The sequence below is a fragment of the Aulonocara sp. 'chitande type north' Nkhata Bay genome, linkage group LG10 (assembly GCF_057382095.1).
Source record: "Aulonocara sp. 'chitande type north' Nkhata Bay isolate Kocher_YH1m ecotype deep benthic linkage group LG10, A_spYH_male_GT1.1, whole genome shotgun sequence".
NCBI lineage: Eukaryota > Metazoa > Chordata > Actinopteri > Cichliformes > Cichlidae > Aulonocara > Aulonocara sp. 'chitande type north' Nkhata Bay.
The window spans coordinates 8917210-8929994 of NC_141353.1; the positions used below are offsets into that span (position 1 = coordinate 8917210).

Consider the following 12785-nt stretch of genomic DNA (forward strand, 5'->3'; position numbering starts at 1 on the left):
GGCAAGGCTGGGATGGTCAGTTTGGTAAAGTAAATCCGTTGGGCATCTTTCTTTGCCTTTAGACAACAATTCTGATGCAAAAGAGCCAAACGGGACAGGCAAAAAAAAAAAAAAAAAAAAAAAAAGGACATGAAGTCAAGAGGGGTGTCCAAATTCTTGGGCTGCCTCCACCTTCGCGGTCTACGTGGGCGGGTTCCTTTGAAGACCGAGAAGGCCGGAAGTAAACAGCTCTGAAACTGGACGGTCTCGCCTTCAGATCTGCGTCAGCGCTGTCTCAGTGGAGTTAAATAAACTCGTCCGTCTGCTCCTTGCTGTCTAAAATGTAACAGGACACTGGAGTAAACTCGACCATCTGTTTAATCAGTTTTCTGTTTGACGTTTATTCAGCTGTGTGAAAACCACCCGGGGGATTAATAAAGTTTAATCTAATCTAACCTAATCTAATAACACTGATCTCAGCCAAACCGATTTACTCACGAGCAAATAAAACAAAAAGCCCAACAATAACGTTTTAGGTTGTCTAAGTGTTTTATATATCATGTTTAACCTGAGTAGTGAAAGTCCGCGGTGATCTGAAAGTGATGTGCCGGGAGTTGTGCCGTTCTCGGCTTCAGTGACCCGCGACCTCCCGGCTCGCTGTCGAGCTGGTGGGTAACAGACGTCTCCGAAAACGTTGGACGTCTTGATAAACTGAGCAGATATTTGAAGTTTACACAGCTACATTCTCGCCTGGAAATATGTTAAAAGTTTATTTTGTGACCGAGAAAAAGTAATAAGAGTAAGCCTTACTCAGGGCAGACACACATGGAGACACAACCAGGTCCTCTGGTGTCTGGCTGAGAGCGCAAAAGGAAATCCATCAACGCTCAACCTTTCACAAACCAAGAGGAGCATCAGTTTTCATCAACATTTGTCCGGGAATGGGACAAGCCGAGGACGAGCCCCTCAACCCCGGACCTGGGCCCGCTGAAGGTTGCCAGGGATTGCAGATGCAAGTGGACTTGGATAATTGGCTAATTTTTCCCACAGAGATCGTAACAACTACTCTGCGACCAGACCTCGTCCTTTGGTCTAACTTGCGTATGTCATTGAGCTGACGGTACCATGGGAGGAAGCAACTGTGGAAGCGTTTGAGCGTAAGAAGCTGCGGTATGCCAACTTGGCAGCTGAGGCAGAGGACAGACGCTGGAAGATCAAGGTGCGCCAGGTGGAAGTGGGGTGCAGGGGCTTTGTTGCTAGTACAACAGCAAAACTGCTCAGAGAGATTGGGATCAGAGGACAGGCACAACGGCAGGCTATAAGAGAGCTAGCTAACACTGCTGTCCTTCAACGCACATATTAAACAAATATGTAAGACTGCTTTCTTCCATTTGTGCAACATCTCTAAAGTTAGAAATATCCTGTCTCAGAGTGACGCTGAAAAACTAGTTCATGCATTTATTACTTCCAGGCTGGACGACTGTAATTCATTATTATCAGGAAGTCCTAAAAACTCCCTGAAAAGTCTTCAGCTGATCCAAAATGCTGCAGCAAGAGTCCTGACAGGGACTAGAAAGAGAGAGCAGATTTCTCCTGTTTTGGCTTCCTGTTAAATCCAGAATTCAAAATCCTGCTCCTCACATACAAGGTCTTAAATAATCAGGCCCCATCTTATCTTAATGACCTTGTAGTACCATATCACCCTATTAGAGCACTTCGCTCTCGCTCTGCAGGCCTACTTGTTGTTCCTAGAGTATTTAAAAGTAGAATGGGAGGCAGAGCCTTCAGTTTTCAGGCCCCTCTTCTGTGGAACCAGCTTCCAGTTTGGATTCAGGAGACAGACACTATCTCTACTTTCAAGATTAGGCTTCAAACTTTCCTTTTTGCTAAAGCATATAGTTAGGGCTGGACCAGGTGACCCTGAATCCTCCCTTAGTTATGCTGCAATAGACGTAGGCTGCCGGGGATTCCCATGATGCACTGGGTGTTTCTTCTTCACTCACTGTATTAACAGACCTCTCTGCATTGAATCATATCTGTTATTAACCTCTGTCTCTCTTCCACAGCATGTCTTTATCCTGTCTTCCTTCTCTCACCCCAACCAATCATAGCAGATGGCCCCGCCCCTCCCTGAGCCTGGTTCTGCTGGAGGTTTCTTCCTGTTAAAAGGGAGTTTTTCCTTCCCACTGTCGCCAAAGTGCTTGTTCATAGGGGGTCATATGATTGGTGGGTTTTTCTCTGTATCTATGAAGCGCCTTGAGGCGACTTTTGTTGTGATTTGGCGCTATATAAATAAAATTGAATTGAATTGAATTGCTGAGAGGACCAGTCACTGGCTATGGCTAAAAAGGGCTGACATCACTTGGGCAGCTAAGGCAGTCAGCTAACCGCGATACACATGCCAAGGATTGATCGTGGTGGGCCTGCCTCAGCAGGGGGCGTCAAAGGGTAAAACATAACATTAGAAGTTTTGCTGGTTGACTGCTACAGCTGTCTCAGTGCCTCCTGGGGACTGCGCAGTTAACCTCATGGTACTGAAACTAAAAAGAAGAATGAAAAATATTCCGCTCTTCTCTCCTCTGCTCTTCTTCCCTTTTCTGGGAGGCAGTGGGGAGGTAGAGCGCACAGCCCGATCCAGCGGGGAGGTGTGGGAAGCCAGATCGGGTGCCCCCCTTCCGGCTCTCCTCTCTGCTCTCTCCTATCTTATCTTACTTACTTGTCTTACTTCTCTCTGTCACCTTTTCTGTCTCTTTGAAGAAGTGAGGCTCCATAAATGCTAAAGAGGTAAGTATTATGTGGACAAGAAACAGGGTAACTATGTGCGAATGCTGTTTGTTGATTACAGTTCAGCGTTTAACACAATAGTGCCCTGCAGACTGTTCACAAAGCTCAGGGATCTGGGACTTAACAGCCGTCTGTGTGCATGGGTGTTGGACTTCCTCACTGGCAGAACTCAGGTGGTGAGGGTGGGCAGGTGCTTCTCCAACAGCATCACCATCAACACAGGAGCACCTCAGGGATGTGTCCTCTCGCCACTGCTCTACTCCCTCTACACTTCAGACTGTGTGGCCACCCATGGCTCCAACACCATTGTGAAGTTTGCTGACGACACAGTGGTGTTGGGTGCCATCTCCAACAACGATGAGGCGGCCTACATGGATGAAGTGAAGAATCTGGCATCGTGGTGCCAGGACAACCACCTCCAGCTGAACGTCAGCAAGACCAAGGAGCTGGTGGTGGACTTCAGAAGGGGTCAGCACAGAGACTACAAGCCCATTATCATCAATGGAGCTCCAGTGGAGAGGGTGCAGTCCTTCAAGTATCTTGGTGTCCACATCTCCTCAGACCTGACATGGGCTGCCCACATTCAGGTCCAGACCAAAAAGGCTAGGCAGCGCCTGTATCACCTACGACAACTGAGGAAGTTCAGGGTCTCTCCAAAGATCCTCAGGATTTTCTATACAGGCGCTGTGGAGAGCATCCTCACACAGAACATGACATCGTGGTTTGGGAACAGCTGTGTGAAGGACCAAAAAGCTCTCCAGAGCGTGATCCGTACAGCAGAACGCTGCTGCAGGATTGCTCTCCCCCCGCTTCAGGACACCTACACCAGGAGATGCCGGACTAGAGCAGATACTGAAGGACCCGTCCCATCCTGGCAACAAACTGTTCCAACTTCTGCAATCTGGTAGAAGGTTCTGCATCATCCGGGCAAGGACAGAGAGACTCAAGAGGAGCTTCTATCCCCAAGCCATCCGTGCCCTAAACACACACACCCGCCCTCTCACATCATCTATAATTGACTGAGACAGGACTCTTCCAGACACTAAACCAAGGCACAATGTACATTTCAATTCCTTTAATTTTAAATATGTTTATATTGTCTATCCTGTAAAATAGTCAGATGTCTATTCATATTAATGTACAGAATTCACCTGCTTGCTGCTACTACTGCACATTCACCCAGTGTATATACTATATGTATATATATATATATATATATATATATTAGGGGTGCAACGATACACAAAATTCACGGTTCGGTTCGGTTCGATACTTTGGTGTTACGGTTCGATATTTTTTCGATACAAAAAAAAATGTTCATGCCTTTTTAATTTGTCATTTATTAAAATTATAAATATATATTTTAACACAAAAGTACAGTTTTTAAATTTAACCCTAACCCTTGTGCGTGTTGTTTTTTAGCTCGTCATATTGCAGCCACAGAAATTCTTTTGTCCATGAAACCATAAAGCTGCACTTTCTTTTTGCCTTATAGTCTGATTTGTCATAACTTCTCCGTTTTGTGGTAAGCTTTTCTTTGGCTGTCACTTCTTCACCCTGACCTGTCTTATTTGGCTCAGCAGAACTGAAATATATATCTGTCTGTGAAGGTTCTCAGTCATCCAGGTCATCGTAGTGAAATATATATCCTGCCGCACTCACATAAGCTCAGCGATTCTCTGCGCGATCAACCTCTCACATGTTTAAGCTGCGGGAGATTTCACTTGTCATGTTTGCATAGTAAGCTAACGATTGATAAGACGATGTCAGAGGAATTGGTGCACAAATTATCATCACTCACAGATCAGTGCTGTCGCTCTCTATACACAGTTCGCACGATTGCAAAGTGAAAGCAAAAAAACAAGCGCAAATTCAAACACGATTTCAATATGTCACATATTGACAGTGGCTCACCCAATGACATAATTACCCAGCTACATTTCTGAAAGAATGCAAAAGCATTGACATATATTTTTCCTTCCTACAATAGCCCGACAGGCAGGGCAGAGATAGATTTTGGTAGCCCGACTGGAAAAATCGCTAGCTCCGGGACGTCGGGCTAGCGATATTGCGAGCCCTGTATCTGATTGAGGAATCACTCATCTTTGGAAAAGAGAGTTTATTACAGAGAAATGGCTCTTTCCAAAATAAAAGCTATACTATCCGCTTCTTCTGGGCTATATTCTCAGCAGCATATTAAACATATCAGGTCCCCATAAGGAGAATCATGTGCTAACAGCTGTCTAAATGACTCGGGTAAAGTTTGTAGCATGCTTGTTGTTTTTGTCTTTGCACTAGGATGATGTCGGTGTAAATGTGCAGTCATATTCGTTGTGTTCCCACTAGTGCTTTCAGGTTAACCTCGTTGAAATAACCTTAACGCCACAACACGGCAAATCTCCGTTAACGAGCTACCCTATACAGAGGGGCTAGACGGCCAACACGTTAACGAGCTAACTGCGCTAACACACTAGCTCCCACCCATGTAATTGAGCATTGCATGGCACATCCAACATACTGTTTTACTTTAGTCCATGACTCGCTTACCTTCAGGGTCATACGTCACATGAAAACCAAAATAATTCCAAACGCCAGATCTGAATGAGGGTGGGGAGGTCCACTTCTGTCTCGCTAGCTTGCCCTGCGCTCTTCCTTCTGACCATGCTGTCTGTGTTGAGTGCTCAGTGAATCTGCGTTCGACTACTCCGCCTAGGCTGCACTCTCGAGCCTAGGCGGAGTAGTCAAATGCAGATTCACTGAGCGCTCAACACAGACAGCATCGTCAGAAGGAAAGTTGATAAAATAAATTACAAATTTTGTATTGTTCTTTTTTTTTTCTCCCCTTTGGTTTTCTTTCTTTCTCTCCCCCTCTTTCTTTCATTCTTTCCCCCTGTCCTATCCCACAGTCATGTCTGTCCCGTTTGCAACTGAAAATAAAATAAATTCATAATTATAATAAAGGTCAATCAAATGGACCAATATGATGATCCACTTAAAATAAATCCTCTTGGCATCTTTCTTGGCCTCAAGACAACAATTCTGATGGCTATAGATCCAAACGGGACACAAAAAAAAAAAAAAAAAAAAAAAAAATTTTTTAAAAATTGTATTGTTCGATACATATGCGTACCGAACCGAAAGCACTGTATCGAACGGTTCAATATCGATACGAATATCGTTGCACCCTAATATATATATATATATATATATATATATATATATATATATATATAATGTTCTTCCTCTACACCCCCCCCCCCCCAATTTTTGCACATGTCGAGGAGCGTGTCAGGCTACATTTCACTGTGTGTTATACTTGTATAACTATGCATGTGACAAATAAAGAACCTTGAACCTTATTTCTCAGTTGCAGTGAATAGATAGAAAATAAACTGTAGGAAACTAAACAGAAGAAAGAAGAAGAGATATAACAATTTAACATAAACCAGTGACACTCCAGGGCCTGATCAACCCTGGCAGGGCCTCCTTGGATGAGGGATTCTAGTGATAATGGCCGAAACACCCGATGAATCCAAGGTCCACAACTGATGATGTGTCCCAAATTTTAAAATGATAATGCAGATCAGATCTCTAATCCCTAAACCTAACCAAGGAGGGAAAATGGCAGATTAGCCTGGGTAAAAGACTGAAAGTCGTGTGTGCTGCTGGCAAAGTTTCTGTTATGCCTCTCCTCATAACAACCATCCCTCAAAAGTCTCTCCATCTAAAGCATCATCAGGAAGAGTAACATCGAGTCCTTTACGGAATCAATTAAAACTAAGCAGCTGCCGCCATTGTTGAAAACTGGAATTGGCTGGGCCGCGCTATGAATTCTGGGATATGGTGGGCCACGAAGGACACACCCGACCCATCCTTCAAATTCAGGTAAAAGGAGGACACATTTGTCAGCTGCATTCGGAGGAGTCTACAAAGTTGGACAGCCTTCGTTGCGTCGCCAATCACAGGTTAGATACATCTCAGCCAATCACAGGTTAGATACAGCTCAGCCAATCACAGGTTAGATACAGCTCAGCCAATCACAGGTTAGATACACCTCAGCCAATCACAGGTTAGATACACCTCAGCCAATCACAGGTTAGATACACCTCAGCCAATCACAGGTTAGATACACCTCAGCCAATCACAGGTTAGATACAGCTCAGCCAATCACAGGTTAGATACACCTCAGCCAATCACAGGTTAGATACAGCTCAGCCAATCACAGGTTAGATACAGCTCAGCCAATTACAGGTTAGATACACCTCAGCCAATCACAGGTTAGATACATCTCAGCCAATCACAGGTTAGATACAGCTCAGCCAATCACAGGTTAGATACACCTCAGCCAATCACAGGTTAGATACACCTCAGCCAATCACAGGTTAGATACAGCTCAGCCAATCACAAGTTAGATACAGCTCAGCCAATCACAAGTTAGATACATCTCAGCCAATCACAGGTTAGATACACCTCAGCCAATCACAAGTTAGATACAGCTCAGCCAATCACAGGTTAGATACAGCTCCTGTGCTCTGCTGCTTGTTCACCTGTGAGGCCGTCCGAGTGTTTGAGCGCTCGCTCCACCTGCTCTCTCCTCCTTGACTCCAGCGCCTCCTGCAGCTTCCTCTTTGCCTTCTTCTCCTTCTTCAGCCTCCGCTGGATCGACACTGATGAGGAAGATGAGACGAAGAGGACAGGTAGTGTGAACAGTTCTCACCTCTCTCACCTCTAGTCCATTAGAGCTCACTTGACCTCTGACCTGTTACACCTGTCTCACCTCTGTTGTGCAGCTCGGAGCTCAGCTGTCTCTGCAGAGTCTGTCGGGCGTCCCTCTCTCTCTCCAGCTCCAGCTTTAACTCTTTCCTCTCCTGCTGGCTCTGTTTGTCCTGAGAGCGAGCGCTCTCCACCGCCACCTTCAGGAGACCCTGAGAAACACACGCAGGTAAGTCCCTGATGTTCTCAGGTACTTTTCGTCTCTGCATCTCTGATGTTCCCTCACAGTATTTTAAATTCTGCACATTAACATGTCTCAGATTCCCGAGTTCCCACATCCTCGTCATGTAACCTTGTATTGATTTCACATTTGCTCAATTTGAAATATTCCAGTCTCAGCTTTTTGATTTCATGGTCAACATTCCTCCTCATGAGCTGAATTGATGTCTCGACTGTAGAGGAATTTCTTTTACTTACGTATTAATCACATTATTTTATTGTATGATGCCTTGGTGCCACTGGATTTTAACTGTCTGACACTCATACGTTAAGACAAATGGTGGGGGTCTAGTAAGGAAGTTGGGGGAAGCAGACGACTCCACAGGAAGAGTCTTTTGTCTCTTCGAGGACTCTGGGAGGCAGCAAGGGAGTGTGAACCTTAAGGTGTGAAACAGCTGTGCACTGCCTTTTGTTCCTGGAGAAGGTTTTTAACTGAGAGCCATGCTAGGCTCAGGGAGACTCTGCTGACCTGCCCCGCGGTCATGCAGGCTCCACCAAGCTTGGTTTTCTGTTCTTTGTGTTTGATTAAAGAATGTTAGCTACTGCTCACCGCTCGTCTGCAGGCTTTATTTAAGGGAAAACTTCCACAACACTACATTGATGTCTCTATATGAATATTTCACCTCCATCATCTCGGTCTGTCACCTGTATGTTGGTCAGCAGCGTCTCCATCGATGACAGACCCTCAGCCAATAGGAACGGAGCAAAGGTGGGGTTTGTGTGTTTGATTGACAGTGACTGGGAGGTGAGTGCCAGCTTCTCATAGGTTGGTTTGATGAGGGGGAGGGGCAGCAGGCTGTCCTCTGCAGGTAGGAGAAAAGCAGCTTAAACAAAAATAAAAACATCTGGACTTTATTGTACTTTAATGTTCTACGTCATCATCTGTTCTCGCTGCTGTCGTACACGATCTCCACAGTAGAACCATCACTGGCGCTACACTGTCATGTCTTACATTAGCTCGGTCACTGCTGATACCAACAGCAGAGGGCGATCTCACGAGCTGAAGCTAAAGTCAGGCCCATTATCTGCATGTTATCCTGTTCTGAGTTACACATGCAGTCGTCCTTTAAACTGAGTCTGATGGACGAGCCGAGGATGAAGCTGAACCAGGGCCACAGACTCAGAGACATAAATATCAGTTGGGCCGGAGTCTGTATCCAAACACCTCAGGACCCGTTACTGTTCATGTACCAGCTGCTCCTCTCTCTCACACACACACACACACACACACACACACACACACACACACACACACACACACACACACACACACACACCTTTTTCTTTCAAAGCCTGTTTGATGTTTCCTGGCTCCCCATCTGTAGTGTGAACACATGAAAACGTGCAGATCAGTGACTGTGTGCGTGTGTGTTCTTGTTTAGAAGTATTGTGGGGACATACTGTTACAATCACATTACGGGGACTTTGAGGCGACAAAGAGCAAAGCTGTCATAGTTCACATAAGTATGTCTACTGTGAGTGGTTACCCAGCTCTGGTGTTTGTGCTGGTGGAAGGGGTGATGATGATGATGATGATGAAGATGCCCTAGAAGGCGATTGGCTGGTTGGTTCCTGTGGGTGGAGCTCATCATCGCTGGGAGTGGGGGAGGGGCTACCTAGAGGAGACTCCTGAACACACACTTAGCATTAGTGCTGGTAATATTAACACTGCTAGCATTAGTCCCTTTAGCATTGGCTCTTTTGGCATTAGCTCTGGTACTTTTGCTGCTGCTAGCTTTTACCTTGCTCTCTTCTGTGTGGACCTGTGACACAACGGCCATGTTTGCTAAATCACTGAGCTGACTCATGTGATTCATCGCCATAGCAACACTGGCAGGAGGCAAGCCCACAGGGAGGATGGGATGTGGCATAACCATAAATGGAAGGTCTGACAGGCCTGAGGAGGGCGGACACAGATAAGTTATGTGCTGTGACGCTAAGCTAACAATGATCAGGCGTCCAATGAGAAGAGAGCGGTGACTCACGGTTGGCTAACAGCGAGCTCTGCTGCTGCAAAGTGTTGAAATGTAGGGATGCCGAACCAGCAGGAGGCGCTACAACTGAGGGGGGAGGAGAGAGGAGCTGCTGCTCCTTTTCCCAGGATCCTTCACTGCCTCCTGCTGAGGGAACAAAGGTTTAGACTTTGGTGCCGTCCTTTGATTTGCTATAGTGTCAGATTGGAATAAACTGATGGAATCGAACCCGTGTCCTCGTTCTCCGACTCAGGTCTGCTGTAAGGTCGCTGCTGATCACTGCTGCCATGGAAACGCATCATCATCCGCATCTTCTGGAGCCTCAGAATCTCGGCCATCGCTGCCGCCGCTGTCAGCCCTGCAGACAGGAGAACAAAGAGTGATGGCAGAGTGTGTCCTGAAGGGGGCGCCGCTGCACTCACAAAAGAAGGGTTTGGATTGTTTCTGCTGTAAATGTTTGATGAGATGTGTGGAGATGATGATGATGATGTGAAGAATCCGTTTAGTCCTTCAGAAATCAGAGCGAGACTGAATCGTCTTTGTTGGTCATGAAAGCTTTTTTCTTCCTAGAGAGGAGGAGGAGGAGGAGGTGATGAAGGTAACTGTTTTCAGGAAGTTGCTGACTGATCAATAATTAACAACCCTGGCAGCCTGAAAGTCTCCAGTGACTGCTGGTGTCTCTCGACCATCTATCTCTCCCCGCAGCCACTTGGCCCAGTTAATTAGCTGCACCAATTAATTCGATGCTAACGAGTGGTCGGTCTCCCTGTGGCTTGTTAAATGAACAAAAACACAAAGAAAGTTTGATCCTTTTGTTCTGCAGCAGATTCTGTGAGAGTGACAGCCATGGGTGATTAGCCTAGCTTAGCACAAAGACTGGAAGTAAGGGGAAACTGTTAGCATGGTGACCTCGTGTGTGAAGTCTCATCACAGCAGCAAACTGACCTTGAGTTCTCCTGTTCTCTCAGTATTGAAATAAAACACCTGCTCTTATTGTGGAAGAACATTCAGCAGGAAGGAGATGCTGGTGCAGGAAGTGACAGTCTGACAACCTGTGACTGTGAAATGTTTCATTTCTTAAATGTGTTCATGCACGCTCAGTCATCCAGGAAAGGAAATCCTGAAAGTTGATTCTGTTCATCTGGATGTTTTCAGTGGGAGAAACGTTTCATCATCATCATCAGGTGACGTCTTCAGTCTCAGCTGACTGCAGGTATCAACCTTATAAACAGGACATTTGCATAATGACTGAAACCAGCAGGGTTAGGGTTAGGTCACAATGTGCTGGTAGGTCAGTTTATGATCATTAATATGCAAATTCTCATGACCATTGATCAACAACCACTGATCAATAACCATGAGTCCCATTCACAGAGAGTTGGGGAATGGCTGCAATCACAGCATTGTAAGATGGTGACAGATGTACCCTTAGGCCCCTCCTCCATTCAGAGATGGTCTTTCCCTTTTCACGTAAATGGCCTCCTTGACTCCGCCCTCAAACCAGCGTTCCTCCCTGTCCAGGATGTTACATCCTCATCACTGAAGGAGTGTCCACTGGGCTGGTACTCATGTCAGCTGACACTGAAGAAGTCACCTGATGATGATGATATGTTTCTCCCGCTGAAAACATCACTGAAGATGGTGATGATGACAGGACGGAGCACATACCAAACCTTTCACCTCTGTCACTGCGGACACACCTGACAGCTTAATGAAAACACACACACACACACACACACACACTGCGTCCTGCAGACAGACCGTGCGGTTGCTGAGCAACAGGAAACAGCTGTTCCTCCTTCACTGCACACGATGTAGACGACAAACAGGATGAATTCATCAAAGTGACACGACTTTGATTTTATTCATCTGTTTATCCCGAGAGCAGCCGCATGCTTCAACTTCCTGTTCCACACACACACACGGGAAAGGCACACACTGATTTTCAGTGCAGAGCTCAGAGGGCTTCAAACAGCGGTCCAGATTTCATCAGCTGATGTGCGTGTGCAGAGTTTGAGGAGGAAATAGAAACAGCCTCCATCAGTTCATCAGAACTGGCCAATCACAGAGCTGTTAGAAGTAATCCTGTCAGTGAGGAGGAGGAAGATGAAGCAGCTGTTTCACAGCTGCAGAGCCGTGCTGATGGAGACTGATTGGCTGACAGAGTCTGCTGCTCTGAACTAATAAAAGGTGCCGAGTGGCTGATTTGATCCGTGGCTGTTCCTGCAGTGGTTTACACATCCCACATGACTGTCCTCAGGAACGCTGACACACGTCTATTTTGTGGAGAAATGAGAAACCAAAGAGTCAAATCAAAGCCTATGACAATAAAAACATTTCCTCGCAACCTTCTGGTTGCCACATCAGCCCACCTGTTACGCCCCTAGTCTAGGCGTGTAGGGACGCACATAAGGTTGGAGGAGAGAGAGACAAATCCCCGCCCTGGTTCCCAAGCCAAACATCCAAACCAGTTGTGAGTAAAAAGGTGATTTTATTTAAGGAAAAGAAGCATAGCTCCAGGGTGAGCCCAGGCCAAAATAATAAACAAAACCAACTAAGTCCCACCAGAGAAAAACTAAACCCTAGGAAAGAAACAGAACAAACAAATGACAGAGCTATCCCTCGCTCCCTACCCGGAAAACAGGAGAAAACGGTTCCAAAAGAAAAGGCGGCTCACCCCTTCCGCTTCAGCCCAAGAGTGCCTACGCTCTCAGCTGATGCACCAGGAGCGGCTTTCACAATTCACGCTCACACAAATACACAATAAAAATACAGGCTGGGAAAACCAGGGTCAGGGTGTCGGCTGTCAAGCTACTCGCTCGCTCCACTCTCTCTCCCTCTCTCTGTGGATCTGTCAGAGCGGCTTTTTGAAGGTAGTCACCTGCTCCATGGTCCAATCAGCCGCTCACTACTCTTCATTAGGGGAGGGACCTGGAAAGAGTCTTAAGCACAGTACAGAAACACAGAAAGAAAACAGCCCACACAGGGTCCTCATGGCCACAGCCGTAACACCACCTCCTCCTGTAACAAGTGTTTAGGTAATAAAAGGTTCAATGA

General features: G+C 46.2%; 1 protein-coding gene across 1 annotated transcript in view; it reads right to left on the reverse strand.

The window, feature by feature from the left end:
* Positions 1-12785, reverse strand: part of LOC147320169 (dachshund homolog 2-like) — a 37095-nt gene that overhangs the window by 2622 nt on the left and 21688 nt on the right. The window contains exons 3-10 of the mRNA XM_086308140.1: positions 9958-10086; positions 9741-9872; positions 9498-9652; positions 9243-9384; positions 9033-9074; positions 8401-8558; positions 7541-7688; positions 7311-7430 (exon numbers count right to left, since the gene is read on the reverse strand). Of these exons, the coding sequence (XP_086164266.1) occupies positions 7311-7430; positions 7541-7688; positions 8401-8558; positions 9033-9074; positions 9243-9384; positions 9498-9652; positions 9741-9872; positions 9958-10086 (1026 nt within the window). The remainder of the gene's footprint in view (positions 1-7310; positions 7431-7540; positions 7689-8400; positions 8559-9032; positions 9075-9242; positions 9385-9497; positions 9653-9740; positions 9873-9957; positions 10087-12785) is intronic.